Source organism: Sminthopsis crassicaudata, chromosome 5, assembly GCF_048593235.1.
Source record: "Sminthopsis crassicaudata isolate SCR6 chromosome 5, ASM4859323v1, whole genome shotgun sequence".
Taxonomy (NCBI): Eukaryota; Metazoa; Chordata; class Mammalia; order Dasyuromorphia; family Dasyuridae; genus Sminthopsis; species Sminthopsis crassicaudata.
In genome coordinates, this window is record NC_133621.1 from 52675880 (window position 1) to 52701800 (window position 25921).

The following is a 25921-nucleotide window of genomic DNA, read 5'->3' on the forward strand; positions in this document are numbered from 1 at the left end:
CCTTTTTGGAAACAGAGATATATTGAGGTAAGACTAAAAACATTGGGAGGGGGTTGCTACCAAAGGAAGTCCAATAGATCATTCTCTGATATGACATAATTTATGTCACAAAAGTTTCCAAAATATCAGAAAATGATACTAGTGATACTAGATACTAGTGGGAAAAATATAAGGGAATTTACTTCTATAAATGTATGGGAATAAATATGTGAATGTATGTGTGCATATATATAAATAAGATATGTGTGCATTATACACTGTATTAGAGGGGGGGAAAAACAGATTTTGTTAAAAGTAAAATAAAAGAAGTTGTTGTTACCTGAGAATAATTCATTAAAAATACGTGAATTCACCTAAAATAGGGACCAAGATATCATAGCAAATATTAAGGAAGAAAAGATTTGATTAAAAAAAAAAAACATTACCTTAAAAATGAAAATAAAAATTACAAAAAATGTAATTTATCTGACAAGAATCAAAACTGAATCTGTGATTTCATGGTATGGTATTTAATCTTACATTTAGAAAATTAAGATTAGATTTAACTATGCATTAATTCTTAGAAGAAAACAAGAATATACCAAAAGTTGATTTCTGGGGAGCAAACTTTTTCCAATAAGATCGTGTAGTGACATGAGAGGACATCCTTCAGTTTTCATCTCACTTTTTAAGCATAATCACATTTGAGGGCTTATCAATTTTAACAAGAGTTTCTCTTTCTCTCTCTCTTTTCATTCTTTGATATTCAAATAGTTCTCTTTTGAATCCTCAATGGAAAGAGAGGAATTTATTTATCAAAAAAAAGAATGCCTGAATGAAGATTAATCTTAGGAGATCAGTTCAGCATTTGACATTTTGGTGGGTTATGAAGCCTTTTGCTTTCTTATGAAACTTCAAAGGGAAGCAGCATGACACAGAACCATGGGAATCCATGGGTTCAAGCCTCTCCTTAGTCCTATCCTGGCTCCCAGACCCTGAGCAAATTATTTAACCTCTCAGTGACCCCAGGGCAACAACAGAGTAGTAGAACACCGATGGGGCATGGCTAAAACCCAAAATAAATGGGGGTTTCAGGACTTTCTCCATACCATTGTCTACCTAATATTGGGGAGAAGGGGCTTGGATCCAAAAATATATGTCTCAAGCCATTATAATGAGGTGACTCAAAGAAATTTCTAGGCTTAGACCATTTCCAAATCAAGAGGCAAAGATTTTATTACTTTGCCACTTACTGACAGAATTAAGTTCCAAAAGGGAGTTTTAGCTGTTAAGAAGGGAAACAAAGTTCCCTAGCAAAATTTGCCATTAATAAGGGGGAAGACCATTAACAGACTAACTTCTAATGAACCACCCCTAAGGCAGGCAAAGCCCTTAGAGAATCTGCTGCCATAAGACAGGCAGTTCCTAAAGAACCTACCATTAGGATGCAGGCTAAAAGGAGGAGATTGTCCGCATGGCCCAGCTTAGACAACACAAGCAGAAATGGGCTTAAATGTCATGAAGACGGATTTAGATTAATTAAATAAATAAAAGGAATAACTTTGCTAAAGGCTGTGTGAAAGTACTGAAGATCAAGTTAAAGGCCCTACTATAAAACCCTGCTACAAACACTTCGGCCAGTATGACCAGACTTGGAGGGGTCTCAATTTTCTCTTGTGTAAAATGAGCCACTTAAACTAGACGACTTCTTACAATGAGGATCCAAACGCAACACCCCCTGAGCGTTCCTTCAGGCCCTAAAAAAGAAGATCCTATGATGAACGCTCCATTTTTCTTTCTTGGGCAGTATGTTTTATTCTATAGGAAAGCAGCAGAAGGAAGTGGGATCTAGTCTGATTGATTTAGTTAAGAGTGAAGGATTGAGGAACAAAAGGAAAATATGCTAGTCAACTTATTGAGCTTTATGACCATAAGAAAAATGACTTAATCATTCTTCCTAAATCACCAGTTTGTTATTTGCCCTTGGCTCTCACTATGACATCCTGGACATGATGCATGACATGAAAGTAAATTGGATTTAAGTGAGGGAGGAGTGTGCAAGATCATCAGTCTCACTTTCTCCGCCAGAACCATCAGAATCCAGTGGCCAGACTGGAGAAGACTCTGGATGCAGTGAGAAACCTTGACCTTAATTTAAGATCTTTCCCAGGTCTTAATTTGACTAAGGCAACACCCATTCAGTGATTAAGGTCAGGGAAGAGAAAGGAAGGTGCTCAAGGTTTCTGGCCAAAACAGAAACAAGTGCTGTTTATATTCACTTTGAGCCACCTGGTCCAAATATCTAAAAGCTGGAAAAATGAAGTACCTAGGACACATTTCCTTACCTTTCCAGAGAAAGAAGATGCTTCACTTGAGGGAGTTAAGTTGGCCAGAGCACTTTATCAATGAAGACTAAAGCACAAGAAGTGTTTAAAAAACAAATAAAAGGATCTCATTCAAGACAAGTACTGTCCTCAAAAAAGCAGCTCAGAAAGGGAGTTGGAGGAAGAGTCAGATCTCCTGGGTCAGCCCCACCAAATATAGAGAAGTAGAAGAAGGTCTCTCTGCATCAGAAACAGGCCCCCACCCCCAGGAGAATTTACAAGAGGGCAAAACATCCCACCCAGAAGAAGACAAAGATAGGCTACAATCTGAATCAAAGAAAGCATTACCAATATTGATAAGCTCATAGATCCAACAAATATTGGAATAGAAGTTCAATGAATTTGAGAATAGGAATTGTTTGATAACAGGAATACTGCGTCTATAATCACAAACAAAAATTTACATAGACTCTGCTATATAGGACAAAATCACAATAAAAATGTTATATAGTATTTAGCATAACAATAACTGCAAGGTACTAGTTTTCCTTATCACTGTTGAACACTGGAACAGAAATCCTTTTTATATAATATGATAAGATGAATTTTTATGTGTAACCAACATGGTTTATAGGTGTATCAAAACAGTTCTTAAGTTACTTTGGCTGACACTTTTTTTATTATTTGCAATGAAGCTTTAACTATTTCAGTCTCATCATGAATAATGTTAATGCAGAAAAAGGATTATCTAATAGTTATTTTCTATTGCAAGGCAAGCAGTTTTTGCCACTTAACTAAATACTGACTTTTGCCAAGAATAAAAATTTATCACTTTGCTTAATTTCCCATAAATCTGCCCAAAATTAGTAGTTTGTTAAACATCAAATACAATAGGAAAGTCAACATTCTGGCAGCCTTGTGGGAGAAGAAAGGAGCAATGTGTGCACATAAATTTAAAAGACTATATTAGAAGTACTTTTAATTTCACATTAAGCACTTAAGCAAAGAAATCTTCAGGTTAATAAATCATATTTTCTTTTTGAATAGGATGTCAAAGAAATAAAATCACAATAGCAATAAAGTATGCCAACATATGTAATTTCATAACACTTCTGGCTTCTCCCTATCTCCCAAGCATCCAAGTTAGTCTGCATTTATTAAGGACTTACCATGTGCCAGGTACTGGATTACACACTGAGAATACAAAAAAAGCAAAAAAATTCCACGACTGGATACATAAAGTAATCCAAGGGAGAAGCGATGACACTAAGGTTGGAAGCTAGGCTAACACCAAGAAAATGCTGTTTCCCCGAGCCAGTAACCGGAAGTTCTGCTGTACACTTGTTAAGTTTGCCTGCAGGACATCTTATCTGAGACATTCAAAAGGCAACTGTTGACACAGGATAGAAGACCAGGAAAGAGAGTAAGACAGAATACGTAGATATGAAAATCAGCAGCAGGGATGACAACCAAGCTCACCAGCAATTGTTGAGATCTGTCAGATCTGACTGACTAATCTCAGTCAGATTGACACAAGGCCTAGGATAGATACTGAGAAAGCCTTTATTTAAAAAAAAAATACTGACATGTTCTAAAGTCTCAGCTTCCAATAAAAATATTGTAAATATATAAAAATGGGGAGTACCCAGGAGTCCATAACACTATGATTAACCCATTATTTACCTGAAGCATGGTACTAATTGATGAGATCCTGGGTTGGCAGAAAAAGTCTGAAGGAAGCACTGATGATTGTAAAGCTCCCTGAGGCAGGTGGGAAGAGCACTGAGGGGGTCAGCTCAACCTTACAGTAGTAACCCCAGTGGAAGTCTTTGGAAATCCTAACTTACTGTAATCAGAAAAAGCCAAATCATGATATCAACACTCACCCCCACTCCCTCACAGTTTAAATTTCCTGTATAAATCTGCCCACAGCCTATGCCATCTTTGTTTTTAGGGGTTAGCCTGCCATGGAGTCTGTTTCCTCTTTCCCTTCCCCTTATTCATCTAGGCTTCTTTTTCTTTGTTATACCTAACTCTTTTAGGGTGCTAAATCCCTTTTAGGGTTAGCTCACCAATCAATGGTAATCCTTTTCTCTTGCTAATCCACTGGGGGTTAGTGTGCTAAACTGTTCTATGGATTTAACCTGACAGTCAATGGCATATTCCAGGGGTTAACTGTGACTTCCACTAGGAAACTTCTCTTTTCCACTGCCAAATAATAATCTTCCTACTGCTCTCCTGAATCTATTTCATAACTGCCACTCCTGGTATCTATTTTACCTCTTCATTTTGTCCATAACCTCTTAAAGGCGATCTTTGGCAGAGAATGCCATTGTGAATTTGTCACATGTACCTTGTGCCTCACCCCTCATGTTTCCAACTAGGAATTGCCACCTTGCCCCATCATTAATTGATATTATTTTATTTAATAAAACAACCACCATCTATGACAATATTTTATGAGAAATATCTATTTCATATTTCAACTATGAGTGGTAAGAGATCATCTTACTTCTTTATCTTAATACCTTTTCTATGCTCCAATTGTATCAATGCTTCTTACTCTCCTCCTGTCTTTCTGACTGATTCATGTTACAAAGCCATGTCCTTTGCTCTCTGAGCCCTTTGCTTCCTCAAGTTTCATATCAACCTAGCGCTAATTCAAGCCCTAATTTTTTTCTTGCCTGGATTCTTCATCAACTCCTCAACCCAATTCCATCTTCAATCAATGAAATTCTATGTATCTTGATTTTCAATCAATATGGCTGACTGATCAGAGAAAGAATCCTGAGCAACCATATAGTCAATCCAGCAAAAACCTGATATTCACACTAGATTTCATAATGATCAAGAAATCCAATGAGACACTATAGTAAGTGACTTCTACTACCCTAGAACTGAACCAAAAAAGTTACCCAGAAACCTATGGGCAATAGGAAAACGAGTCCACTAAGAAAGACAGAATCAGGGAAAACTAACAGTCATTATAAGAGACAAGACTGTTACGCCCAGAAGCAAACCCTTACTTCACCCCTGGGGGTAGGATAGAAAACCCCTTGTGTAAGCCTTTGAAGCTTTGGGAGGAACAGGGACCCCAGCCTTGTGGGATAGCACAGACCCAAAGTTCTTACATCCCTAACATATCATCTAAATACTTAAAGGAAAACTTAAATGAGTTGCAGGAAGAAATAGGCAGTAAAACTATAACAATGGGGCCTTCAATATGCTCTTTTCAGATCTAGAAAAATCTAACAAAAAAAAAAAATAAACAAGAATGAAGTGAAACTTAAATAGAATTTTAGAACAAGTTGATATAAAGACCTCTTGAGACTACTGAATGAGGATAGGAGTATACATATTCTCAGCTGTTTACCAAAGTTTACCATGCATTAGTATATTGAAACTCACAAAAATGCAGAAATATTAAATTCATTTTTATGTCCCACAATGAAACATTTCTTTAAGTTACCAACAAAAACTAGTCAAAAAAATACAGAAAGGTAATCTCCATTTAAAATAATTAACAACATGTATGATATTTGGGAGTCTACTTGACAAAGTACATACAAGCTCTACAAAACACTTATTACACAAATAAGTACAGATCTAAATAACTACAAAATTACAAAATGAATTACTTCTGGGCAGACCAAGCCAATACAATAAAATGACTAGTACCTAAATTATTATATGTTTTCAGAGCCATGCCAATCAAATTATTGCAGGATTACTTTATGTAACTAATAATAATAATAATAATAATAATAATAATAATAATAATAATAAATTTGGAAGAACAAAAAGTAAAGAATCTGAAGGGAAATAAGGGGGGAGGGGAAGGAAGTGATTAGGAAGGAGGTGTGATACTATTAAATCTCAAACTATACCATAAAGCAGTAATCATCATAACAATTCAGTACTGATTAGAAATAGGTTTGATCTGTACCAAAATAAATTGGGTAAACAATTAGAGTAAGGAAGAACTCATTTGACAAAAGTTATTGATAAAAATGGAAAACAGTCTGGTAGAAACTAAAGAGAGACTAAAACTTACATATCAAGATAAGGTCCAAATGAGTACATGACTTAAACATAAAGGTTGACATCATAAACAAACTAGAAGAGAAATTACCTATCAGAGTTCTGGAGAGGGGAGGGATTCAGCTAGGGCCCTCTGCAACAAAAACCCATTGAAGGGCAACAAAAGGGGCTACTAAAAGACAAGATGATCCTCTTAGTACTTCTTCCTGCTAGCATTCCCTAACCTATATAGTAATTCAGGCCTTCTCTCATTAATGGTCTTCCCAATGGCCCTCTTAGGTACCAAAAACCTAGTTTTTGTTGCAGTCTTATTCACCCCGTTAGTTCTACGTCACACCAATCTGATTAGCAAAGCTGACAAAAAAGGAAAATGCTGGAGTGGCTGCGGGAAAACATACATTAATGTGCTGCTAGTGTAGCTTTAAATATGTCCAGCTATTCTAAGAAACCCAGCAGGCAAGGCAAATAAAAATAAAACCCATTACAAATAAGTAGCCATGCAAAACAAATTTCTGCATTGTCCAAATCACAACAATATTATAAAAGAAAACTTTGGAAGATTTAAAAAGATTTACAATGACTAATTCTGATTCCAGAAATACAAATACACACACACACACACACACACACACACACACACACACACACACACACACACAAACACACATACACACTCAGATATTTACACTGTTGAGGTTCAAAGGAGATTCCAGAAGGTGGGGTTCCAGACTGGTGATTTGAGGATGTCTCAAAAGAATCTGTAATCTCAGACCCACCTTTAAGTCAAGAGGCATAGCTTATTATAATTGTTATTTTTCATTCTATATATTTACCACAAGGATTTTGTTCTTTTATTCTTTTTTCAAAAGGGGAAAGGGGCTTTGGCAAGAGGAAGAGAAGGTAGATTTTGTTTAATTTAATTTAAAAATATGTAACAATGCTGTTTAAGAATATCCATTCCTTGGCCTGTAACATTTATAAATCCTTCATACAAGAAGTATTGTCTTATTCTATAGATTCTCCTTGACTTTTGGTTTTTTTTAAACTTCAAGGCCCCTATAACTAAGATTCCTGACAAAGTTTTCAAGCCACAGATGCTGTGCTGCCACTCAGGCCCTTTACAATAAGATGCTTTTCTCTTAAAGTCTCTTGTTATCCAAGCAAAATTATATTAACTTTCAAGGAGAACCAAGAAGTTCACAGGTATAGTACCAATTAAGAAGAAAAATCACCAACTACCCAAAACCAATTACATAACTCCTCAGCAGGGAACTTTTTGCTTTAGCCAATTATACTTATTATTTTATAGTGTTGGTGGGGTGCAGCTTCTAGGGGAGATGTAGTGATAACCCTAAGATCCCCTAACCTTGGGAGTGCTATCGTTCTATAAACATTGCTGGCTGTCAGATTAACAATTGGTTTGTTGGTCAATAATCTCAAAACCCCTTGGCCTTGGGAGTGCAGTAGCTCCACAAACATTGCTGGCTGTTGGATAACAATCTGCTGGCTAGTGATAACAAAGTTTCTGAGACAATAATGAGGTGCATACCAGACCACTCTTCAAATATACCTGTAAATCATAATTTTATTATGTCACCTGTTTCTCTAACTTGTTCCTATAAATTTATCTTCTTGCTCTTGGTTCTTTGCTAAATTCTTTTATAACTTAGCCCACTATAATTGGGCTTTCAATTATAATAAGCTATACTTCTTGACTTAAAGATGGGTCTGAGATTACAAATTCTTTTGAGACATTCTCAAATTACCAGTCTGGAACCTCAACCTTCTGGAGTCTCCTTTGAACCCCAACAGTGTAATATAAAACAATTAGCTGCTAAAAGTAAAAGCATACAGTTTATTAGTGATATAATAAACTTTTTATCTAATTTAAACCTATTTCTCTCCAAGAATAAGGTATAATGGAAGCAATGCTCTCACCTCTCAGGGTAAAAGCTTGATATAATTATTCTTATATAATCTCTTCAATGAAGCATTTTTAACCACTGTCTGTTACTTCTTCAGATAAAAATAAACATCCAATCTTGCATATAAACATGCTCACATGATCTTTATCCTAAAAGCTCCTTCAAGACAAGATTGTTGCTATATGTGGCAAGAACTTTCTATCTCTGTGTACCATGTTGATCCTAATCGGGTCTTGAATCCTATAAATATTTGTAAAATGGAAAAAAAGGACACTCTTTAATTATTTTAGAGAATGACAGAATTTTAGAGTTCAAAAAGGTCCTCAGAAATCACCTAGTTTAAACCCCATTTCACTGATAAGAAAATAAGACTGATCCTGACCTGTCTGATACTGTCTCTTCACTTGGTTGGTTTAAAAATTTGTACTTTGTAACTTGAAAAACTCCATAGAAATGGAAGCTTTTATTATTATCCACAATAGCTCGACTATGTCACACTTTATAGTATATGGTTATAGAAATGTCCTCAGAGAGCCTTAAAAGAACCCTATAAACTGCGTGGTAAAAACTCTTCCAGAGGGAAATAAAGGCTAAAGAGTTTTGAGTTGCTGAACTTGATTCAACCAACTCAGGTAGAATCTTCTGAATCTAAGTCTACTTTCCTCCCATTATGTTCTCTCTAAAAGGTTAAAGAATTATTGAGAAAGGGAAAAGAAGAGGAAAGTGTCTTCAAAGGACAAGGCACCCAGGAAGCTGGAAACAGGTTGAGGAAGGAAGGCTTTGTTGCCTTCATACATTTAAAAGGCACATATTGAGAATATAAGGAAAATCATGGAATGCTAAAGTAAGAAAATTTGGGGGGGCCCATAAAGGGTAAATGTCTCATTATCTGATAAGGAAATCATAACTCAGAGAATTAAGATGTGGTAATTAGGTCTTCAAACTGACTCTAGAAAGTTCTATTTAAAAGTATAAGAATATTGTTCATAAAAGCTGGACCATAACAACTAAGAATATTAAAAAAAAACTAAACTCAAAGTATGATCAGAAGAAAAATATCAATACAATCCATATTAGTTATTATTATTATTATTATTATTATATCCTGATTATAACATCTGGTGATTCGAATAAATTTCTAAATTCTGCAGTTTTTTTCAGCTTTTCTTCCATTTTTTATCTCAATATTATTTATTTCCTCAACAGACTTCCCCCACTTAATTGGTTCATTCAGATCTCTTCTACAATATTTCCAATGACTTAAAACAGTTAATTTCTGAGGAGCAATGGGCTTATCAGAGCAATTGAATGAGACTGAAATAAATCAGAGCGCCTGAGTTCAATTGCCAACTCTTCCACTCACACTGAATTTACTGTGTAATCTAGATAAACTGTTTAAACGCTCTGAGCCTCAATTTCCTCAATGTAAAGCAGGGTTAATACTTGTACAAACTCCAATCTCACTAGAGGATCACAAGAATCAAAAAACTGATATGTGGAAAGGACTTTTGACTCCCTAACCTCAGACAGTTATTCTTTTTGGTGAACATGATTCCCTTTTTAGTTTTCTATTATAATAGCTTTTGGGCAGAAACTATTATCTGATCAGTTAGATTCACTACTAAAAAAAAAAAAAAACACACAAAGAACATATTATACACAAATGACAGCAAATTCATTAAGAGTAACTAAATATGGGGAAAGAAAAATTATCAATAGCAACAGTAAAATGACCTTAAAAGATATATTTACAAGAAGGAAAAACTCCACAAGGATTCTTAGAAACCTGGCAAAAGACATTCAAAAAAAAAAAAAAAAAAGTGAGGTGGAGAGTCCTAAATGAACTAAAATCAGTTATCTGCTCATTAATCATTAGAAAGGAATAAGAAAACTTTTTAAAAGGACAACTTCAAGGAAACTCATATCACTCAAGGTAGGAAAAAAGATTATCATCAAAGGAACAAAATAAGTGATCATAGTGGGGTTTACACAAACTATTCTTAAGACAATCTGTAATCAGGGAGGGAAAGAAAGAGGGAGGGAGGGAGGGCAGAAGGGAGGAAGGAAGGAAGGAAGGGAGGAAGGGAGGGAGGGAGGGAGGGAGGGAGGGAGGAAGGAAGGAAGGAAGGAAGGAAGGAAGGAAGGAAGGAAGGAAGGAAGGAAGGAAGGAAGGAAGGAAGGAAGGAAGGAAGGAAGGAAGGAAGGAAGGAAGGAAGGAAGGAAGGAAGGAAGGAAGGAAGGAAGGAAGGAAGGAAGGAAGGAAGGGAAGGAAAGGAGGCAGGGAGGGAGGGAGTAGAAGGAAGGAAAGAAAGAAGGAGTGGAAGGAAGGAAAGAAGGAAGGAAGGAAAGAAGGAAATTTTAGCATAAAAAATGCAAAAGGAAGGGGGATAAAGAAGACTATTCCAGTGTTCAAAAATTAAACAAAACCAAAACTCCCAAAATACCATCTAGTGACACCTTTACTAATATAAAAAAAATCTCTCACAGTGTTCTGGTCTGGTTATTAAAACACTTATAAACACATATAATTACAAAGTGGTTTGGTTTAGGCCCAAGTTGGCAAATAGAGTATTGAGGACTGGGGACAACTTAAGAGAATTAATAAAGGAATCAGTGAGGAATGATAAATGTGAAACTCATATTTTTGACCAAAAATAACAACTTAGACCAATTTTGCTGACTGTGATTAGGTACTACATGGAAAGAAGTCAAAGTTGACACCCTGGCTGGATTACTGATACTCTTTTGTAGAGCAGGCATATATATTTATTTTCAGGACTAGCTCCAAGATGTCCAGCACCATTAAAAAATCAAATCACCCAGAGCTTTCTTTTCCCCCATTTTATACACATTTATTACTTTTATTGAAACCATTTTCATTTTTATTTTTAATTTCTCTTAAAACTAGAAATATGAGGTAATAAATCATCTCATTCTGTATCCATCTACTTCTGAAGCATGCCCTTTCAAATGTCATTAATATACACTTCACAACACTCCATGACTTCATCTTGTTTCTGAGAGTGGAGGTTGGGAAATGTCATCGGTTATGACAACAAACCATATAATAAGGTTTGAAATATGCATTGATCAATCAAGCATTTATTCAGCTTTCACTTTGTGTCAGAGACTGTACTATATAGGCTTTTAGGATAGAGATACCAAGGGAAAAAGAAAGAAAAAAAGTCCCAACTTGGATGTTTGATTTTAGTTTTTACATCTGGGAAATGAATACAAGAAAATATAAATGCAAAAGAAACCAAGTTTTTCTACTGATTTTAGTGTTCATTAAAAAGAACACAATGTCTTATACAATGTAATATTTATTAAAGATTGTAAGGAAAATCTGGATAAAAGTCATCAAAATAAACCAGTTCTAAATGGTGTCTGTCCAGAAGAGAACAAAGCTCAATAGCATTGGAGAACAGCATTTCTAATGAAAGAGTCACCATAATGAGGAAAATCAGATCTGTTTTAGATTCTTTTTATTATTTCCCAAACAGAAAACAGTGCTTTAAAAACAAGAATAACATTGTCTATGATCTGTTCTGGCTTAGAATTTTTGGAATATAGAATATCAGCAAACTTGGTAATAAAGAGAATTTCTATAAAAGGAAATCCCATTTATCCAAAGACCTTCCTTATAAAATATGCTCCCAAGGGGGACAGGAGTTGGAAGAACATACCAGAAAAGATTTAGCTGAAAACTTTTGGGAAGAAAAACATTTATAACGGTGAGTAGATGTCAAGAGTCTCCTGGATAAGGAATTATGATGAATATGCTCTAATTCCTAATAGACACAGCCCCTTCCCAGCAATTTGTATTCAGAGATTCAGATTATTTTCTTGAATCCAGAATTATTCTTTGGCTACTGCCAGTCCCATAAACAAATCCACAAAAATTTATCACTTATCTGATGACTCTACATTCACAATAATGCCAAACTTACTTTTAAAAAATTGATATATTTTTCTAATTAAATTGAAGCTTTACAATAGAAATTTCCAAGAAGCTCTATGTCCTAACACTAATCATGACAGTACCTAACAATGATCATGATTTACTTTAGTTTTAAAATAATCTAAAGCCTTAGCAGGGGGATGCAAAGCAATTAAGTTCCCAACTCACTGAATTCTGTAATTTTTAACCTTCAAAATGCTTTTTATTTCACTAAAGACATAGCTATAGCACCGAAATAATTTTAAGATTTAAAATCCCCTAAATGTTTCTCCTATTAGTCAGAATTTCATTAAGGATTAAAATGGAGAGAGGAAGAAAAATCCAGAGTTCTGTTAAGCCAGATATCATTAACCATTTATTTATATATCAAGTATTTATTAAATAACTGCTATGTATAAAACAGCTAAAACATACATACACACACACAAAAGTCAAGAGAAATGTCTAATTAACAAAAAGCAATACCTTGAAAGGATAATAATAATACTCATGATCTTAGATGTCTATACAAAAAAAATGCATAGTATTAAGAAATATATAAAGTAAACAGGAGATATCAATACTAAACTGGACTAGACAGTATCACTGAGTCTTGGAGAATATGAACTTGTGACAATGGAGTACTAAAGTAGCTCTGTAAACCAAAAACAAATAGAATCCTCTAAAGAAATCAGTGAAACAAAGGGAGGAAACACACTGATATATTTTATTAATAATCAAGGAAAGAAATTTAAGTGCTGACAATCAATATATTACACACCACATAAACTAGAAGGAGAAAATGTGTGATAATTCTCTGAAATAGACCAAGAGTTAACACTAAGAAATGACTGATGCAGATTCAACTATCCAAACACCTGCTGGAAATGCCTCTCCTAAAAGCAAAGCAGCAAATATTTTTTATTCTTTAAGAGGTGAAAGAAGCAATGAGGAAAACTATTATTCTGGAACTAATTTCAGCCATAAAAATAATGGCTTACTTAATTAGAAATGTCAAAAATCTCAAGAGGCCATCTTTGAATTTGTAAGACAAAAAGAGAAAGCTAATTATAGTCAAAAGTACATCCTATATTCAGGGAGAATTTTTTTTTTACCCAAAAAGTTGAAAGAATATGTAAGACTTCCATGATCAATATTTTATAACTCACAAAAGATGAAATGCACTTGGGAACAAAATGGAAGAGCAGAGAAAGGAAGGTTAAAAGTGAGCTATCCAAAGAAACCAATTTTGCTACATAGGGAAGTTGCACTGTATAATGATAAAAGTCTTAGTCTTAGATTGCGGGGACCTAGGTGAAAATTCTGACTGTCCCTTATCAGATAAGCAACTTTAGGCTAGTTATTTTCCTTACTGCACAGTTTCTTCATCTATGACTTAGATGGAGCTCTAAATTCCTCTCTAATTGGAAAAATCCAAGAGTACCAACTTTGGTTTTTTTAAAAGATGAAAATAAATTCAGGTGATGGAATAGGAATTTAAAAATTACTTAGACTACAGCCTAGACCACATTGAGGCTTATGATAAATGCTAGAGATAATAGAAAGTCTGTGTAGGGGTACTCTTTTTCTTTTTAGAATTTTTTAAAATTTAGGATTCATGGAATCTGAATATCAAAGCAAACTGTTATTTTACTTTACTCTTCTTTTTTTGTCTTGTTTTCTTGCACTGCATGACTAACATGGAAATATATTCTGCATGCTAAAAATAGATTTAAATTGCTTTTGTGCATTATTGGGGAAATAGAAAATCTTTTAAATAAAACCAAGAAAAATTTTAAATTCCGCATTATTTTATTTTCAGTTCTTAATGCTCTCCCTCCTGATTCCCCTACCCATTAAGAAGACAAGAAGAACAAAAGAAGAGTGAGTGGATACATTTTTAACTATATCACAATTGTTGCTGTGAAGAAGACCCCAAGGCATCATGAAGTGCCATCTTGACTCCTGGGTGAGCTGGATTTTGGGGAAGTGGATTTGCACAATTGGTCCCACTCTCTCCTCCCGAGTCATCAAAGTCCAGGGACAAGACAGAAGCCATCTGGCAGTGGCCCCAAAAGCAAGAGACAGCCTTGGTGTCTCCAATGTCTGACCAAGCTCTAAGTGCTCCACAGCACCTGCTAATGACAACAGATTGTTCCCATCCACTCATTCCACGGGAGCAGGCAGCCCCCCAACTTCCCGGCAGGTTGGAGGCCCATCAGTCACCCCCAATGCCGTTTAATCCATCAGCTGAGATGGTCTGCTGGGATGCAGCTGGTGTAGGAGCCACAGGTGAGAGCAGGGTAGGCAGACTCCAAAGGTGGAGGAGCAAGACTGTATTTCTACATTATAGTTTTTGTTTGTCCTTCATTCCTGAAGAGGATCAGGGAGTGACACTGTGACATACAAGTGAATTGGATTTAAGTGAGGGAGGGCTGGGCCAGGACAACTGCCTCACTTTCCCCTCAGAGTCATCTAGAACCAGTGGCCAAATAGAGTTAAGACTTTTAAAGAAAAAATAGGCTTAGTGTTTGAGGTGGATGGGAAATTCTTTTTTTATGGAAAAAAGACAAAATTACTTACCTTTTATTTTGCTTCAGACTAAAACTAGTTTGACCTTTTTTTTTTTTTTAGACTAAGCTTATGATTTTTAGTCATATATATGGAAACTCCCAGAGAAAAATGCAAGTAAAGTAATAGGGTACCTAACTACCGGATTAGGAGACGCATACACCTTGTATCTCAGAGTACTAAAAGAACTTGAGCCACTGATGATGATTTATGAAAAATAAGAAACATGCTGCACAGAACTGGAAATAAGAAAATACAACCCATATTGTCAAAAAAGGAAAAATGTGTTCTTTAAATCATAAGTTAATGAACTTGACTTCAATTCTTAGCAAAATTCTATAAAGGAACTATTGATTGCTATGACCTAGAATGGGCTGACCAAGAACAAATCACACCAGTATAACTTCATGTCATTTTCTAGAATAACTGCAGTAGTGGATTGGGGAAACAAAAACAAAAAACAAGACAGGCATAACTTAATTGGATTTAGCATGACATGTGACAAAGTCTTCAACAAAATTATCACAGACAATATGGAAAAATATTTATTGAAAATAAAGTTGATTCAAAATTGATTAAATCCCTGAATCCAAAGGGTGATAATGATTGAAGGGAACTGTGTAGCTGAGGGCCAGAGTTCTGTAACACGGACGGAGATTATAAGGGCATTTACAACAACTCTCTAACTGACATGGCACTAACATAATAGAGCACCTACCATCTGGGATGTTAGCTTGGATGGGAATCGGGATCCAAAAAGTTCTCAATAAGCTATAATGGTGGGATAAATTTAAGACATTTAATGAGAAGTCCTACATATGAGTTCAAAAAAATCAAATGTATAAATGGGAAGTAGATAAAACCTGGCTAGACTAACCAGCTCTGGAAGGACAAGCTCAAAAGGAACAAGCAACAAGAGCTGACACTTTCTCAGGCTGCCTTCCAAAGCCAAGAACTGGAAGGGATCCTTAAGTACAGCCTTCTAGCTGGGCCAGGTCTGGAATCCTGCACTGATTTCAGGCTGCCATCCTACTAGGAGGGCACTAACAACTAACATGTGCCGTTGTGGGGTTAGCGCTAGCCTCCAAAGTGAGAATGTCTTCTTCTGATTGCACAGAGAACGGGCAGTGGCCGCTCTAGAAGTCTTGAGAGAAGCATATTCATGATCCTGGCATGTGTCCTGCTTAACAGACTGGTCTATTGTTTGAGAAATAGGAGTAAAGGGGAGACAATTCACAGTGAATACAGGTTCCCTACTTATTTGCCCTGTAAGAAAATGTGTCCTAACCCATTTCACTCTTTCTTTTCCCCTTCCTCCTTCCCTATCCAAACCAATGTAGCCTGCCAGGACTATGAAGTGGATATAACACAAATTCAATTCAAAGCAACACACATTTATTAAATACCTGCTATTTCCAAAGCACAGTGCTAAGTGCTGGGAACACCAGACAGCTGACCCGTGGGAAGAAGGAAACACGGGGACACTTCTTGCAATGTGGAAACGCGCAGAGGGGATGAGTCTCTGTTCCCTATTCCTCCATAAGAGAAGCCAATTTCCCCTTGTAAAGGACATTTATAAGTGAGGTGTTGTAAACCAAGATGTTCCTCAAAGGAAGTCTCCAAGCAGGAAGTATTGATCCAGCCTACCAAGTAATGGATGTTTCTTCTTTTCTGCTGTATTCTACCCCTGAGCTCTCTTTTTCTGCATCTTTCAGGTTGGGGCACAGAGTGCCAGTACCACCGCCCTTTGTGATGCCTGGCATACCACCAATATGATTGCTATGAGGTTCCACTTTCAGAAAAGATTTCCACTGAAGATGGAGTCTATCGATTTAAGCCACTGAGCTTACTACCTGCTGCCAAGCACGATTGCAAGAACAGGGAGTGCCGTAATTGCATCATTTCCTTTTTCCCAAAAATACTGAACCAGCAGATGGAGAAGCACTAAGGCACTAGGCCTCTCACACTATTCTTACAGTAAAGACGACAGGATATGGGCAATATAGTAGTAAAGTTAGGTGGATTTAGAACTGATTGAACGGCCAAGCCCAAATGGTAATCAAAAATCATCTTTCAGCAAAGTCTCTAGTGGAGTGCCCCTAGGATCCATGTCCACCTAATGCTATTTAACTATATTAAAGGCCTATACATGCTACACAAGGTAGGCTGAGAGCAGGGAAGGAAGGGGGCTATTTAACAAGCTAAAAAAGAAGGTCTGGATGAAAAAAGATCTTGACAGAGTAGAAAACTGAGTCAAATAATATGATTAAATTTAATAAAGATCAACATCAGGTTTGAAATTTACCTACAATTTCACAAGCACAAAATGGGGAAAGACATTACTAAAAAATAGTCAATCTAAAAAAAAACTCTATAGGGAAAAATTGGCCAAGCCCAGTAGAAAAGGTATGCTGCTGCTATAGATTGCACTAGATGGCCTATTTATCACTTGCAGTTATATAATTCATTATATTTCAGCATGACAGCCAAAAAAAAAGCAAATATGATTTCCATTTTCCATTAACCCAGGAATGGTGTATTGAATGGAGGAAGTAATGGTTCCGCTGAAGACTATGTCTAAATTAGTCTAAATTATTCCATTTAGTTTGGTGTATCCTATTTTGCAAAGACCACTAATATGCACAAGTATCCCAAATAGTATGACCAGGATATTTAGGGCTGCCAGGGTCATAACATAGGAAGACCAACTGAAGAAAATGCAGATACTTAACTTGGAAAAGAAAAGATTCAAGGGCAACATAATAGCTATATATAAGTATATGAAAGTTGTTATGAGGAAGAGATATTAGATTTGTCTGGCCAATTAGAAGTTACAGAAAAGCAGAAAAACTGCCCAATGAAGTTATCCAAAAGGATAGAGAAATGCTTCTAAAGGCCTGTCAAAAGTTCAACAACCATTTGTTGGCAATGCTGTAGAAAGGACTCTTGGCTGGACTAAGTTTGGACTATGTGAACTTTGAGGTCCGCTGTGAACTGAGACCCAGATTGTAGATCACCATATGACCCAACAGGGCCATATTCTATCACACTCTGCATTTGGTGCATATGTTGAGAGATCCCAGCACCAATTTTTTGGGCTCATTACAGGTTAGACCTCTTTTATCCCTTCCACTAACTCTGGGATCGATTCCAGAATCGATGATTCTTCCACACGCTGAAAAAATTCAGCCTAATAATGCCTTCTATATTATTCAATACATATAAGTATAGGCTAAGGGATGAGTTACTTCTTCAAGATTATAAATGAAATTTCAAGTTAATAAACAAGAGTAGTGACTTACCTATTACCTTATTTACATAATTTTTATACTATAGAAAGTTACTTAAAAATATATTTTTGTCTGTGTGTGATTTTTGTAATTAAAATGATACTGACCTTCAAATAAGCAACACTTTGTGTGGGGATTGTAATACAGCATATATCTATTTTTTAAAAAACTTTTCCAATTTCCAAGGGACCCATTTATAATCCTTCAAGTTAGAAATTTTTCAAATGCCTGTTACTCAGAGGCTAAACATCACCTCCCTTAATTGGAGATGCATATGTACTTACTACCAAAAAACTTCATTACAAAGAAAAGCTCTGGATGCTTTGTAAAGCAAGGTGTACCAGGATTTGATTATCTAAGCATAGGATTTAGAAGTGGAATGGTATTTAGTTATTTAACACCCTTCATTTTACAAATGAGAAAATCTAAGCCCAGAGAGATGAGTGACTTGACTCCAGTTACTCTTGGGAACAGAGAAATGTCAATTAAACACGTCTTCTGAATCCAAATCCAATGCTCTTTCCACAATACCAAGTTGCTCCAAGGATTTACCTGCAATCCAACTGGTGAATGAGAAAACCAGCTAGCTGTGTGACCCTGAGCAAGTTACCTAACTCCAATTGCCTCAGATGCCCATCCCTCCCCCCAAAAAAACCAGAATTCCTTATTAACTAGCATCTCTAAGGAAGAAATCTCGGAAAACATCTAATCTAGTTCAATTCCCTCCATTTTCAGTTGAGAAATCTGAGGTCCAGGAAGCTGACTTGACCAAGGTCATCAGGTAATTAGTTTCAGGGGGTGAAATGTACACTCTCCTCCAGGGCCGGCCGTGACTTTTCCACTGTACCAAAGTCTCTAGGTTCTAAATTGTAAAGACCTCAAATTACTTCTGAAGGCTGACACACCGCCCATCTCCTAGCAGACTGCAGATACAGAAGCAGACACACATTTTTTAAAACTCGGATTCCCTGGGGAAAATTTGTTTTGCTCGATTATGCGCATGCGCTACAATCTGGTCCCTAACCACTTTTCTGGCTTCTCCTCCATCACTGGTGATCATTGTCCTCCTCCCTTGTTCCTTGTTCACGTGACTACTTTGCAAATCCTCGCATTTTCACTGGTAGTCCTCAAGTGGCTGAAATTCTCATCTCCATCTTCTGGAATTTCCGGCTTCCTTGAAGTACCCTCTAAAATTCCACCTTTTAGCGGAAGCCTCTCCCAGACCCCGCAATTCTAGTGCCTTCCTTCTCCCTGCTGCTTCTTCCATTTGTCCTACACTAGCTTGTCTGTACGTGGCTCTGCGCCCCCTCTCTTCTCTCTGTGTGTGCCCTGGGCTTGGCCCAGGCCTGGTGCTTCATAAATGCTTGCTGACTGGACTTTAGGGAAGTACTTGAAAGGGAGAAGAAACATACTAGTGAACTAGAAAAGGAAAGGGATGTATTTAAATGGAGGAAAACATCTCAAAACAAAAAATGATTTTTTTTTAAGGTGGAGGTGGCAGGAGAGGAATAACATCCATCATCCTCAACAGACGACGCCCCAAGAGCTCACCCTGCTGAGAAAGGAGGGCAGGGCGGCTCGCGAGTCATTTGGGGGTCGGGGAGCGCCCACCCTGGACTCCCAGAAGGCGACGGCAGGGCAGGGATCACCTCCCGCGAAGGTTCCCCGTGGGAGATGTGGCTAGAGCACGGGAGGAGGGGGGGGGGGGGGAAGAGAGGGCTAGAGAGGGGCGGAGTCATGGCAGGGAAGGGCTGGGCTAACGCGAGAGACGGAAGGTGGGGCCCACGCGCTTCCGGGCGAGGCCCGGCCCTGAGAACGCGGGCCTCTGAAGCGCCAGAGAGAGGGAGAAACGCTCTCTGTTGCCAAGGAAATACAGCGCACGCGCAGTTCTAAACGACCCGCCCAAGGAATCCTGGGGAAGTAAGGAGCGCGAGAGGGCGGGTCGTACCTTTCAGTGCCTGGTGCATGCCCCCGATGCCGCTGTACAGTTCCAGCACCCGCAGCGGCTCCATAGCTCCGCCTTCTAACCTGCTCAGGCCCGGTCCCTCTGTGTCTCCTCCCCGAACCCCGCCGCCTTTCGGTTCCGGGGGAATTCCGTTTCGTGCCCCGCCCCCACTACCTGGGGAGCACGTGCAGGCCTCTGCTTTGGGGCGGAGTAAGACTAGGGACGCAAAGCATTGTGGGAAGCAAAGCTCTGGGAAGGGGGCGGAGCTCAGGACTCTGGGGCCATCCATCCACAGACAAGCATTTATTAAAAGCCCTCTGTATACTTAACATTCATTTAACTAACCCATCAGTTTTTATATATATGTATATGCAATCAAATACATGCAAAAGACAGAAACATGCCTTTTTAAAGAACTTTCCTAGTTGTTAGTGCTATCTTAAAAAACTTTGTTCAAAAGGACTCTTTTCCACGTCCCAAATGTTGAAGCCCCGCCGGGAAACCACATTGCCTGAGCAGCCATCCGCACAGCTACTCCCGAGTATTCAAAGCCCTGTGTGGTTACTGCATTTCTAGAGAAACTTTTACAGCCGAAGGAGGGAAGTAACGTTATCTTCCTCCCCTGGCTGCTGAATTTCCATCTTTTTCTCTGTTTCTGTCTTTTTTACGGCTTTACCTCTGACTCTGAAAACTAGAACCATCTAGATCTGCTCATTTGTCTCTAGAACTTTATTCCAAATTACGTTTTCCTTAGCTTAGTGTAGCCATGTTCTTGCTCCTCTCTTCTCCAAACCGTACTCAAATTAAGCCTAAAAAGCTTCCTGTGGATTCCTGTAGTAAGTCATTATGTCATTATGGACACAGCTGTGACTGCTTACAGACTTTCAAATCCTATTTATTTATAATAGTTTTACTCTCGTTTGAGCTTTAGACAAACTTTTGTAAATCTTGTTTTCATTTCTCTTCCCTCTATTACAAAAGTAGGAGGAGGAGGAAAGTAGATACTTTTGACCAGAATAAAATTTTTCTTTTTTCTTAACAAAAACCTGCATAAAAGATAGCTAAATTCCTAATAAAATGACGACTATCGTGTCACAGCTTCTCCATTCTCTCCCCCCAAACTACAGCTAGTATTTCACCCAAAAAACCATTTATTAGGCAATTCCTATGTGCTAGACAAAAATGAGACGGTCCCTGCCTTCGAGAAGCTTTGCTCTAGGCCAGTGCTCCTCCCACTTTTTAAATGGGGGTCAGTTCTCTGTCCCTCAGACTGTGGGAGGGCGGACCCTCCCCCTCTGGCTCCGCCCCTCAGCCCATTTGCCAGAACCGGCGGCCGCATCATCTCGTTGGAGAACCCCTGCTTTAGGCAATCCTTTCAAACATATATCGGGACCTGATTTGGAATTTGAGAGCTCGGTTTTGATAAAGACCAAATTTTGGAGTCTGTCCCTTTAGAGGAGTGAGAGCGCTAATGAAAGACCTCCTATTCGCACTATGGCAAAGTGTCTCTTGCCATGCATGTAACGACAGACGGGGGCTGCTGTCCTTGGTATGCCTCTTCTGCCTTGTCTCTTGCTCTAGAGAGGCAGCTGTTTAATGATTTTGAGACAAGGAAGGTTTTTCTCTCCCAAAAAACTAAAACAGACCTTTATGGCCTATCTTCTCCGGAAAAAGAAAAAAATGGCCAGAATAGAAGATTGCTTTCTGTTTTTGTTTTTCTCTGGAGATGCAAGTTTAATGGAAGTTTCTGCTGAGTTGTTTTTAACCAACGAAAATATTTTTTTCTATCCCATGTCTCTCTTAAAGAAAAAAAAAAAAAAAACACCCCTTAGTAGTCAATCAAAACAGATTCCCTAATTGATCATATCCCAAAATATATCTCATTGTGCGCCTAAGTCTATCATTTCTCTGTCACAAAGTGAATGAGTCCTCTGGAATCCTGGCTGGTCACTGAATTGTCTGGAGTCCTTAAGTCTTTATGCCGTTGGCATTAAATCATTCTCCTGGCTCTGTGTGCTGTGCTAAAGATCACTAAGTAGTATGTGTCCCCTTTGACCCAGTGATTCACGACCAGGCCTATTCCCCAGAGATTGAAAAAAGAGGAAAAGGACCCATATGCATAAAAATATTTACAGCAGCTCTTTTGTGGTGGCAAATAACTGGAAACACAAAGGGTGTGCCCATTAGCTGGGGAATGGCCAAATTGTGGCATATGAACCTAACAGAATATTATTTATTGTACTACAACAAATTATGAAGGAGGTAGTTTCAGAGAAACTCAGGAAAACCTCCAGGAGCCCCACTGAGTTCTGTGGCCATAAGGAGGGAGAGGAAAGAAGCAGGATGGAGATGCGTGTAATTGAGGAGCATCAGGGCAAGTGGGAAGCTGTCAGAGACCCGGAGCAGCTAGAGGACTCCACAAACACCCGGAGTCCCCGAACAGCAACTCTTTCTGCATAGGATTTCAAAAGAAAGTAGCTAGCCCTCTCCAAGTCCTGGGCTCATTTCCCAAATTTCTCTGAGGTAAGTAGATTAGTGAACTCATTTAAGAATGTGTGCTAATGACACTTGTATTACTTCACCAATTGTTTCTGTCCTGATTAAATGTTTTAAATGTCTCAGTGCTATTCCTTGCCCAATTTTGTTGGCCTGGTGACCAACTGAATACCTATGTCTGAACTTCCACCCAAAATTCCTTGTTTTTGAACTGCCTGGAGGCAAATAAACCAATAAGTTACATGAAGAGTCCCCCATAAGTTGAATCTTAGTGTCTGAAGTTCCAGAGGTGATGGAAGCAAAAATAACATGGGGAGAGAGATAAATAAAACTTTATTAGAGCTCAGAATATAGCTATTTATCACTAATTTATCACATTTAATCACTAGACAATAAGCAGCAAATACCAACAGTGTGCCCTCAACTAAAATAGATGGATAGTATGAAGTGGGGAAAAGTAGAAGACAAAGTCCCTTGATTTAAAAAGCTTAGAATCTTTTGAAAGAGGTAAAACACATCTTCAAGACAATACAAGACAGTATTTGATCCTTGCCTCCACGTCTCTATCAGTATATCAATAAAGCTAAGTACAATAACTTAAAATTGACTTTACTGTTTTCTTCACGTTTTTCAAAGAAAACTCAGAAAAGCATTTAGTTTCTGTGAATACCTCTAATCCACTCCAGATGGTTTGTCAGGTGTTTTGTAGGTTTCTGTAGAGAAAATTTTTTTTTAAGTTTAATACATGTAAAAGATAAGGAAGGTGAATTTTCATTCAATTGCACCATCTTTTCTTGAAGATTGTCATTCAGATCTTTCAGGCTGTTCCATAAATTGTACTAACGTGAATATTGTCCTGAGCTAGGTCTTTTTTAAGAGACAGCACGGTGTAATGGAACAAGCACTGAAATAGAATTAGAGGACCTGGTTTCAAATCTCCCACTACTGACTATAAGCATGCCTACAGAACTTACTTAACCTGCCCGGCCTTGTCTGTAAAAATGAGGGAGTTGGAACAGATCATCTCTAAACTTTCCCGCCTATGATCATTCCTACAAATCATGATCTCCATGATTAATATTGACTTTGGCGACAGATTACCAGTAGATACAATATTATAATTTATCCTTAATCTGTCGTTTGGTTATTTGGCAAATTTTGAAGTTTGAAAAAAAATAATCAGAAAAAGAAAGACCAAAAAAATGCAAGAAAAAGGAAGTCTTATTGTCCAGTGACTACAGTCTTTCATTAGAGACGATGGTTATCTTATTTGTAATATATCAACAGCAGAAAAGAAACAGGAAGCCTTAGCTGTGTCCTGTTTCTAATATCATAGGCAACATTTAAACAGAAAAAGAACAGATGGAAAATTATATATAACATTCTTAGAGAATATCAATAAAAATGTTTTCTGTAGTAAACTGTTTTCTTATGATTTCTTCTGTACAAATCATATTATCCCAGAAAAGGATAAATGTAAAATAAACACTAGAACTCAAAAGGAAATGTGAAATTCAAGTTTTCTGTTGAAACAAGCCACATTACTTCCTCTTATATGTTGGCAAATTGTATGGTTCCTGGTCACAGATTTTTATATTTGTATTTTACTTAATGGAGTTCTCCCTGAAATGAGAGTATTCTCATTAAGTGATGCTTCTGCAAGTGATTTTTTAGTTACAATCAAAATAGCCTTTTGTCTTTTTTATGTAATCTTATAGAATCAAAGCTGGAGGGAGCTTTTAGAAGCCATAAAATTCATTCCTCTTCCTTTTCTAGATGAAGAAACTGAGTCCCCAAAAGCTAAGTTATTTGTCCAAGATCACACATCTAATCAATGACAGAGCTGGTACTAGAATATAAGCTAGGTATGTTGACAACTATTCTAGTAGTCCTCTTCTTTAGGCTACAATGTCTTCTCATCACAAACTATCCTCAAATAAACATGGTAGGCAGACTTAATAGTCATCGTGACTATAGACCCTCCATAGTTGGGAAAATGATCTTGTTGAATTTCTGTTCCTTTTATCCTTTTATCAGCTTCAGCAACAACAGGAGGTCACTTCTTCAGCAGAAGAGGATATAATTTGTTATTATTTGGAGCAAAGACAACTTTGCCCAGAAATTTGCAAACTATGAGGCTGACCACACACTAAATGTTAGAATTAGCTCCTTAAAGGTGAGCCGGTTGTGAGTCTGAATCTCCAAATGCCTTCTAAAATCCTCTGCTACATGACTAAGACTGGACAAAATTGATAAAGTTTCTCAGTTTTACTCCTAGACAGACAGTAACTGAAAGTGGAGAAGAATTAACCTCAATGAGCAGTGCTTTAGAATTTTTGTTACTAGGAGCCAGAGATGATCTAAGCTAAGGAAGGAATCTGTTATAACCAGATTGGTCACAGGTTGATGAATATTTTTGACCACAATGCCTTTCAAAGACCATCTACTTAAGTTTCAGAAAGATTGCAATCTGTATCAATGGAGTCTCCAAAGCAGGAAAAGAAATCATAGACCCTTAATATTTGAAGAATTTTGCCTAACTGCTGTTCAAAAAGCTATACTGCCTTGCCACAGTATAACTAAATTAATGTTTAAGAAATATAACTTAGTGAGAAAAATCATCAACCTCATGACAGAATAAAGAACTAATTTCTTACATGATTTTCAAAAACTTTTTTTAACTAAAGATTATAAGTAGTTTCAAAGTAAGAAGTACGCATAAGTTCCCATATTTTCCCCCATTCTATCAAAAGAAATCTGGGGAAATGGACATGGGAGAAAAGGAAACAGAAGCTAACAAAAAGAAATCTGGTATCTTAAATTCCTGATTATTCCTTTGCCCCTACTTCCCTAGTGAGTCATATGAACACCCAAAGCTGTTACCTAGACAACCAAATTATTATAGAGTGAGCCACAAACATACCAGAAAAAGGAAATCACCAACATAGCCAACATCACTTCCCCTTTTGGCAAAGTTTTAAAAGACCAGGGGGAAAAATAATAATGGGAAAGTCATCCTTTTAGTCTTCCTAATTAAAAAGGCTCAATAACTGCACTACTATGGACCATTTACATTGAATCCAAAGTTAATAAAAGGAACAAAAATGTTAAGGCTTTGTATTTGTTCTATGTCTTATTATTGTCGAGTCTATACTTATTTAGAATGATCTGAAGTGAACTTGTTTAACTCTGTATGTTTTTAAACATGAATAAAGGAAAAATACCTATTTATTCAACAAAGTAGGAAAAAAAAAATCTTTTAATCTGGATCTGTGACTTCTTTGGAACTCCCAGTATGGAAATGGCTTCCACCAACGCTGATCTGCCACTAAGGGGCAAAATGACCGGGGCATGGATTTACAGCTTTCCTGTGTCAAAGGCAACATTTGGACATAAACTCTCTAATGGAA

The 25921-nt window shown here is 37.4% G+C and overlaps 1 protein-coding gene across 3 annotated transcripts in view; it reads right to left on the bottom strand.

Moving 5' to 3' along the window:
* Nucleotides 1–25921, bottom strand: part of TRDMT1 (tRNA aspartic acid methyltransferase 1) — a 56478-nt gene that overhangs the window by 22488 nt on the left and 8069 nt on the right. The window contains exon 1 of one of the 3 annotated variants that reach the window (XM_074266713.1): nucleotides 20019–20404. The exons of the other annotated variants lie outside the window; for them this stretch is intronic. Coding sequence (XP_074122814.1) covers nucleotides 20019–20304 — 286 coding nt within the window. The 5' untranslated portion in view covers nucleotides 20305–20404. Of the gene's footprint in view, nucleotides 1–20018; nucleotides 20405–25921 lie in introns of those variants that run through there. 3 annotated transcript variants of the gene reach the window in all.